At 43.5% G+C, this 8,629-nt stretch overlaps 2 protein-coding genes across 2 annotated transcripts in view; both read right to left on the reverse strand.

Moving 5' to 3' along the window:
- Positions 1-4,365, reverse strand: part of slc35f1 (solute carrier family 35 member F1) — a 9,728-nt gene extending 5,363 nt beyond the window's left edge. Inside the window, exons 1-3 of the mRNA XM_031878102.1 lie at positions 4,000-4,365; positions 578-753; positions 7-134 (exon numbers count right to left, since the gene is read on the reverse strand). Coding sequence (XP_031733962.1) covers positions 7-134; positions 578-753; positions 4,000-4,193 — 498 coding nt within the window. The 5' untranslated portion in view covers positions 4,194-4,365. The remainder of the gene's footprint in view (positions 1-6; positions 135-577; positions 754-3,999) is intronic.
- A 2,384-nt stretch (positions 4,366-6,749) lies between these two features.
- nus1 (NUS1 dehydrodolichyl diphosphate synthase subunit) overlaps positions 6,750-8,629 on the reverse strand; it is a 6,184-nt gene continuing 4,304 nt past the window's right edge. Inside the window, exons 4-5 of the mRNA XM_031878088.1 lie at positions 8,370-8,469; positions 6,750-8,209 (exon numbers count right to left, since the gene is read on the reverse strand). Of these exons, the coding sequence (XP_031733948.1) occupies positions 8,119-8,209; positions 8,370-8,469 (191 nt within the window). The 3' untranslated portion in view covers positions 6,750-8,118. The remainder of the gene's footprint in view (positions 8,210-8,369; positions 8,470-8,629) is intronic.

An 8,629-nucleotide genomic window follows, 5' to 3' on the forward strand; every position in this document is an offset into this window, starting at 1 on the left:
ACTCACCTGTACACTGGAGAGTGTGGTGTACTGGTAAGCTTTGAGCACCAGATAGTTGGCCTCGATGTCTATCAAACCCAGAATCATGTATTTCCACCAGCGCTGCTTCAGGATGGCCAGCAGGTTCCCTTCCCCTAGTACGGCAGAGAGAGAAAGAGAATATCTAAATGCCATGACAGTTTTTAGCTTCAACCCATCAGCCTGATAAACGCTTCTAGTGGAGTGAGGAGAGCATATTAATTGCATATTTCGTACGTTGATAAATGATAATTATTGTCCAAATCCCTGTTGATTTTCTGAATTTATATTTAAGCCAACACACGTCAAATAGCATCAAAGTTGCAAAGATGTGTACACTGCTGCTATGTGCATGTGTGTGCGCATCGACTCAAAGCTTATAATAATAATAATGTGTATTGATATTGGTGATTCTGGCCCCGGTGTTACTTGGTACCGGACGGGAACTACATTTTATGGTGTTGCCTGCTCCTAGTTTCAGCATACTTACAGCATTTACATCAGTACGACACACACACACACACACACACACACCTCTCAGTTTCTGTCCATAATGTACCTTGCCTGACTGCCAGTGTGGTGGTGTAGACCAGAAACAGCAGGATGTAGTTGAGGAAGCTCTGGAACACCGGCGTGTTGGCATGGAATTTATCAGTCAGGTACTTGCTGGTCAGACTGATGGCACAGATTAACAAGGACAGGACCTGACCCAGGGCGAGGGTCACCAGCAGGTCCCTGCAGAGGGGAGGGCGCACGAGCAAAGGGTCATCAGTGTTCCCTTGAGGATGATTTTACATGCGTCAAATGCTTTGTGTTTAACACCAAGGTGATATGATAATCTCATTTACACATTCAGCAGTTACAGAGCAACATTATAAAGATATATCTAAGATTACATAGTTTACAAACAAGCTCAGGGGTCACTTTATTAGGTACATCATTATTGTGTTGGTAGGAGCCCCCTTTGCCTCCAGTATAGCCGGACTTCTTTGTGGTATAAATTCAACTATTTGCTGGAAACATTGCCTAGATATTTCATGTCCATGTTGACATGTCCTCCCGCCGTGTCTGCAGATTTGTCTGTTGCCTTCACGCTAAGAATTTCCCTTTCCACCTCAGCCCAAAAGGACACGTCGTGACTTGATTTGTCAGACCAGGCGACGTATTTCTTTTCCATCTTTGCACCGTCCAGGTTGGTCGAGCATGTGCTCTTTGTAGCAGTGGGACCATAGACAGTGTATAAGAAGTGGATGTAGTCATTATGACGTCATCAATTGGTTTGTGGTCACAAGAGGGTGGAGCTAAGTACAACCAAACGCTGAATAATTTATGCGACCGAAATGTTACAACTAACTTTCGTGAACTGAAAACACACTGTGAAAGGATTTAAGTTAAGACAAAACTGTGAACCGTTAAATTACAGGGCAGCCACACCCTAAAGCATCCCCTGCTATATGGTCTGTTTGACTCTAAATGGACCATCATTTACTAAACAAACATCATGCTGTATTGAAGAAGACTTGAAACTAGAGATTGAGACCATAAACTCATGTTTACAATGTTTACTGAGGTAATAAATCAAGAGAGAAGTAGAGTCATTTTCTCATAGACTTCTATACAATCAGACTTCCATACAACCAGAGGAGTCGCCCCCTGCTGGCTATTAGACAGAGTGCAAGTTTAAGGCACTTCAGCAGTGGATTAATTATGCCGATAGAAGGAAGCCGCCTGAGTAGAACACCACTCAGCAGGGTTAGCCTGCTGTGGGGTTCCACTTCAAGGTTCCACAAGTTGTGTGCTTAGAAATGCTTCTATGTATACAACAGTCGTGATGTTTATTTGAGTTACTGTTGCCTTCTCGCCAGCGTGGCCAACTCTGGAGATCAGCCTGTCTGACATTAAACAATCAAATAATGTTTGGTCTGAACAACAACTGAAACTCTTAACTCTGTCCTGAGATGCTGCCATGTTTGCATTGACGAGATTTGATAATGAAGTGTAAAGGGAAACCAAAATCAAAATCGATATCAATATCAGCCTCCAAAACACAGTATTAGGCTTAAATATCCATAAGCTTCTGTTTGCAGTAGTTAAAGGGCAGCACACCACAAACAATGAAATTTTTGCCTGACTAATTAAGAACTCTGATTTGTCCTCATCTGAAAGGAGGCGGATCATTTTGGAATTCACAGCAGCTATTAGCGAGCTGCAGCTATTTCTTACTGGCTAGTTCTGACTGGAACCCTTGGTTTGGACAAATCTGACCAACATGAGTTTTCTAAGCAGCCCTTTTCCTGCCCGGTTAAAAATAGTGGTGAATATCTATCATTGTTTTATATTTTTGTGTGCACGTATACTGTTCTGTTTGTTTTCCTTCCTTTGGCTGACATGTCGCCATCTGTGCTTGTTTGGGGGCCTGCTTTTATTCTGTCCGCCTACTTTTGATCAAGGATGTATTACAATAACATCTCTCTGTGTCTGTGGCTGCCACAAGAACATCACCACACACACACACACACACACACACACACACACACACACACACACACACACACACACACACACACACACGCCTGATATGTTGGTCTCAATTTCAGCTTGCAGCCAGACTTCACAATCACAAGAGAGGCCAGGGATACCAGGGATAAGAGAACAGCAGATGGCAGGAAAGAGTATGAGACAGTAAGGTGGTTATGAGTTTCGAAGCGCAGATACTGTACACACACACACACACACACATACTGTACACACACACACACACATCATTGTAACGTGATGTCGTCATCACATGATCAAATCGAGACTTGACATTGGATAACGTTAAACATTTTATCCAACTATTCATCATTGCATGTTGGTATTAGAGATCCACCGATTGCGATACCGATACCAGATAACGGTCCGACTCAAATAGCTGGATTGGGTATCAGGGACAATAGGCCAATCTGGTATTAGATACCATTATTTTAATAGATAACAATTCAGTCAATTTAGAATTTCTATATTCATTTTTGCATTTGGTTTTACAAAGTTAGGAAAGCAATGTTGAAGTCAAACCTGATGCTGATGGTTGTCCCACACAGTGAGGCACACAGTTTATTAATAATATTATTATTATTATTAACACTGGTATCAGATCGGTACTTAGTATCGGTCGATAACCAAAGCATCCCTTATCTGTTGTGAGAAAAATGGATAGATATTCATTAAATTAGTATTTGTAAATAGTACTTTTGTAATAGTTTATTTTTATTTTTTATTGTTTATATAGAGTAAGCAGATCTTTTTTTCTCATAGATTGCTACTGACTATATTACCCCCCAAAAATGAAAAACATGACGGCGATGGGCTCGCTTTTTCAAGTTCTAATGAATTATTTTTTGATCAGTGCCCATCTACCATCCAACCCCATCGGCCCCAGTGACACGCACTGTCTATATTTACGCCCGTGATAGGCGGCGAGAGATGTGTGCAACAAACAGTGAGAGTGAGGCATGTAAGTAAGTAGACATGCAGGGGCAGCACAGCAGCCATTGTGCAGTACAAGCACACGCTGAGAAAAAGCCACCCATGGCAGCCAGCGGGCACCGAACCAGCAACACCCTGTCCGCGCTCCGCTCCAGCACCAGAAGGTGCACGGATGCCCAGAGTCAAAACGCTGTAACACATACACGCACACGTGCGCGCACACGCACGCACACACACACACACACACACACACACACACACAACCCACACACACTAACACACGCATGATGTGATGTTCGTGCAAAAGGGAAGATGCTGCATGTTTATGTTGACACATCTGTTGCACAACATGCTGCTGCTTCTTCTTGCAGCAGCAGCCTGAATATGATGTTACAGGTTGAAACAAAATGTGTCCGCAGCGATGAGCTCCTGCTGAGCGTGGGGTGAATGCAAAAAAGGGATGCTCGGCTCGGATCGGTGCCGTCATCATCATCATCATCATCATCATCTTACCTGGTTAGGACCCTCCTGATCCGCTGGTAAAGGCTCGGCGCCGGGGTGCCCGTAACTCTGGGGACGCTCTCCACAGTGGAGACGACAGACATCATTCTATTTTTTCCCCCAGACTGAGCGGAGATCAGCGCATTCTGCTCCGGGGGAGGACGAGGAGGAGGAGGGGGAGGAGGAGGAGGAGAGGGAGGGGACATGAAGCAGGCTCACCTCAGCGGACCCTCCTGGTCTCCGTGTTTGCAGAGCCGAGTTGCAGTTCAAAGGGGAATACACAGCGGCGCGTGGCAACGATGTTATTGTCAAGGCGGAACTAACCTCCCGCATGGATGCGCTTCCCCTCACCCGACGACAAACTACGGGATTCGGAACCGCGTCCTGCCCTTCAACTCACTGTACCACAAGGTGGCGTACTTTTCAGCCAGACACCCTCACGGGGTGAAGCCGTAATACACCAGGATGTGTATCAACGTCAGAAAGAACTACCTTCAAATGACGTGACCACATGTGATTCAACATTTGTATTAACGCTGTGGTTAGTTTGGAGCAGAGCGGGGCTATAGTTTGAATTTTATCATTGCACGAGTCCAAATTCCGGCCATGCCATTCATTCCTCCTCCACTTCCTGTGTCCATCACAGTCAAAAATCAAGAGTTCTTTTATTTATTTTTGCTCTATTTTTTATTCAATTCTATGTATTCAATTCATATAACAAATAAGCGAGAACAAAAAATGAAAAATAAAGTTATAGCAAACTATTCATATACAAATTATTATAAACAATATGAATAAACATGAATACATATTAGGATCATATAAGTGTCCTACCTCCACTACCCTTTACATAACTCAACTTAATATTGATCATATATGCAACTCATAAACAACTACCCCAATGCTATTATGTACAGCCCAAATATCAGATATAACTTAAATAAAATAAAAGCCTGACCCTTCCTCATCCTTATACCTCTTAAAATATGATAATGTTGAACCTCTTCTTGAATTGAATTGAATATTTGGACTTTTCTTGAGTTCTATGGTCAAAGCATTCCACAAATTGAAATACACATCGGTTGCTCTTAGTGGTGCGAACACAACCCCATCTCTCTGTCTGGGAACCTTATTTTATGTTACACAGAAGTACATTATTTATACAATCTTAAATTCTTGACTTTATCTTCACACTTTTTAAGCACGAACAGATTGTAAAACCTACTTCTATGGATTCGGGACACAGCTACACAGACTTACCTTCTGCTGTGAAATAGATGTCATGGTGGGCTGGTGAGTGTTGTCAGGTACGTTGCTGTGGACCTGAGCGCACTGATCAACACTGTTCTCCCATCTCACACCGTTTCACTTGAAGGACTTCTAGCAGACAGAGGATGTCGTGTCTCACCAGAGGAAAACAAGAGATAGTGAGAAGTTAAGAAAATTGACAATATCTTTTCTTTTTTAAAGATATTCAGGGAGGTGAGACACAGCTGAGACATCATCTCAGAGATGACAGCTCTCACCCAGAGAATACTCTATCTGCCATGCAGTGATCAAGTACCAGCTTTTTGTTGCGTACATGTGTGCACTGAAACTGGAAACAAAAACACACAAGTGGCCCAGAACTGTCCGTCAACAAGCCAAGAGCTTTTATTAAAATGTTATCGATGTCAGCCCCGATTGAGACTCTGAGATAGTTGTGCACTAAAATGAAAGGTACATGGAAAGGATTCTGTTGATGAATGAGTTAGCTTTTCTGTCCTCTAAGCCCTCCTTTAAGTTACCACAGTCAGAGAACTTTAATGCTAAAAGGGCCTCCGCTTCATATTACCATCCTGCCAACCGACTGTAATCCACAGAGGCTGGATAAAAAGTCCCTACAAAGTAAAAGTTCGGGTAACTTTCTCAACAAAAGATAAGTTAAGATATCTCAGGGAACAGGGTTTAATTTGTTACTGTGTCATAACATGTTTTAACTTACTTGTTGCTGTACGAACGTTGCCACGCATGCCGGTCAAACAACTGATAACCGTTACTGAAAGAAAAACACGTTTTGTGGCTGCAGCGCATTGTGGTTTATTGAGGGTAATGGCACATTTAAATCCCTGTATGAATGCTGAAAACTCTTATGACACCAAAAAGCTCTCAAGTCCTCTACATTTGTAGCAGAAATCCCTCAGTCAACTTCTTATCAACTAGGGAAACCACTAACTGAAGGAGCCATGTATTATCTAGAGCATGAACACATTTCTCATTTATTTCCTTTGTGCAAACAAACTACAATAACCACCTCGCGGGTGAATGCTTCCGCCAACCAGTCATGTTGCAGTTTACATCCGTCTGTCCACAATGTCACGTCATCATTTTATCCTAGTAGAAATGTGTGTGAAATTGGCCCAATCAGCACGAGTTTCTTGAATTATGGCCAAAAATCAAGTTGTGAGGTCACCGTGACCTTTATACCACCAGATTCTAATCAGTTAACCGTTGGACCAGGTGGACGTTTGTGCCAAATTTGAATTAGACATTCGCTTGAGGCGTTCTCAAACAATTATGTGGACAAGAATGGGACGGACGTGAGGTCACAGTGACCTTAACCTTTGACCTACGAATTCTAATCAGTTCAGGTTTGTCGTTTGTGGCTCCAGTGGTTCCTGAAACATCACGTTCACAAGAATAGAGTGAATGGACGGACCAACAACCCCAGAAACATAATGCACGGGGGCATAAAAAAAAAAAAAATGCAATTAGAAATTTGCCAGTTTTTTTTCTCTGCCAGTTTGAACCAGAAGAACATTTTAATATTTCCAAATGAAAGCGATTTTTTGATCTTTTTCCACAGCAAACATTTTGTCACAACACATAAAGCACAGGTGAAACAATTCTTCTTCTTTTTGTTTTTTTTAGTTCCACCCATATGTCAAAATGTATTCCTCCCCTGGTCGAGGCCGGTTTATTTCTCCTCCAAATGCATTTGTCCAACCTGGAGGTTCGTTTCCAACCTGTCTGACCGTCTCACTGCTCGGTTAACACTTCTTCTCGGTGATGTCACCATGTTTCCAGATGTCAGATGTTGACTTAGAGAGGGCAAAGTTTAGATTAACGACCGTAATGTTTGTCACATCTATGAGTCGAGTGTCAAATGTCGTTCAAATAGAAGTTTGACTAAATGATCTGAACGTAAGGTGGATATACAAGTTTGATGACTCATCACACACCATCTCATGGTCTGCGTCATGAGACCCAAATATGGACCTGTGTTGAGTGAGAACTCACTTAAGTAAACTGTCAGTCAAGATTAGTTATTAGGGGGAGTTTTGTCAGGGACTCCTTTAAAGTGACCTAAAACTGGACTAAAGGGAGACAGTGCATTTCTTTATTTCAGAGCTTGGTCAGTCGAACAGGAGCCTTGAACAAACCTCTGTATGTGTCTGAAGCAATACTACGCACGAACACACGACTGCGAACTGGAGGCCACCGGGACAACAAACAGAGCCACATGAATTTCTCATATTTACACATTATTAACCGCTCTGTCCCTAAGCTCAGCTTCCACCTCCCGGCCTCATGTGTGGTTGGGGTAGTCGAGATTCTCTCCGAGGCACAGATGTATTTCCGGCAAGTGCCTCGCAAAGACGGGCACAAAGCCTCGTTTCTTCTTTTGTCATCCGCCGAGTGAAGGCGAGTCATTTTCCAAGTCTACAGTAGAAAACAGCAGCTGGAGACTGAATGGCAAACAGAGAGCCAAGAGGGTTAGAGAGGACACAGAACAGGGTTTTGTGGAACACCGAGTCTGTGCCGACAGTCCTCTTATGTCAGTGTGTGCGTCTCCGATGTGCTATTTTCTCTTGGCTTTGGAGAGCGTGTTCCAGAAGTCCTGGAATGTGAATTCATTATGAGACAAGAGCTGGTGGCAGGAAGTGAGCCGGCTGGTCTCCTGGTCTTTGAGCTTGTCTTTTGAGTCTGTTAAAGTCCCAGGAGATGGACAGAGTTGGGTAGAGAGGAGACGCGAGGGCCACGGCGGATCGTGGAGGGGTCACCGTATGTCCAAACTCTCCTCTCGACTGTGTGAAGCCCCACACCTCTCTCCTGTTTGAAGAGCCTGACACTGGGAGGGGGGGCGGCACATCACTGGCCCAGCCGCTGATGACAAGAACTGAACCGCTGCAGGACACCCAACAGGTCCTCATAGGAAACATTTCTGTGGGAGGGCAGGGAGCTGAGGACACAGAGCAGGACACACACTTTAAACACATCTGGAGAGGAGAAAAACATACCCGTACTGAGAGCTAAACAGTGCCATCTACTCATGGCACTGGTCATGCTGAAGATTGTTTTCGCTTTCTTTTAGTGATATTAAAGTTCAGACGGCAGCTTACATGAATTCAGTGAGTCTGATGTGCCAGGGGAGGAAGCCCAGCGTGCTGTCCACGGTACCAAACTTCACCACCAGGTCAGGGTCTGGGACGTTCTTGGACTCTGAAACGAACAAGCACAAAGACGGGCGGCATGTCATCAGAAAGACAGATGTGTCCGTATGAAGTCTTTGTATGAACACAGCAAAGAAACAAGAAAAAAAAAAAAAAAAAAAAAGAAAAAACTAAATTTAAACAGAACTATGGGCTTCAATGATGAGGAG

The sequence above is a fragment of the Anarrhichthys ocellatus genome, unplaced genomic scaffold (assembly GCF_004355925.1).
Source record: "Anarrhichthys ocellatus isolate YVR2014 unplaced genomic scaffold, GSC_Weel_1.0 scaffold161, whole genome shotgun sequence".
Taxonomy (NCBI): Eukaryota; Metazoa; Chordata; class Actinopteri; order Perciformes; family Anarhichadidae; genus Anarrhichthys; species Anarrhichthys ocellatus.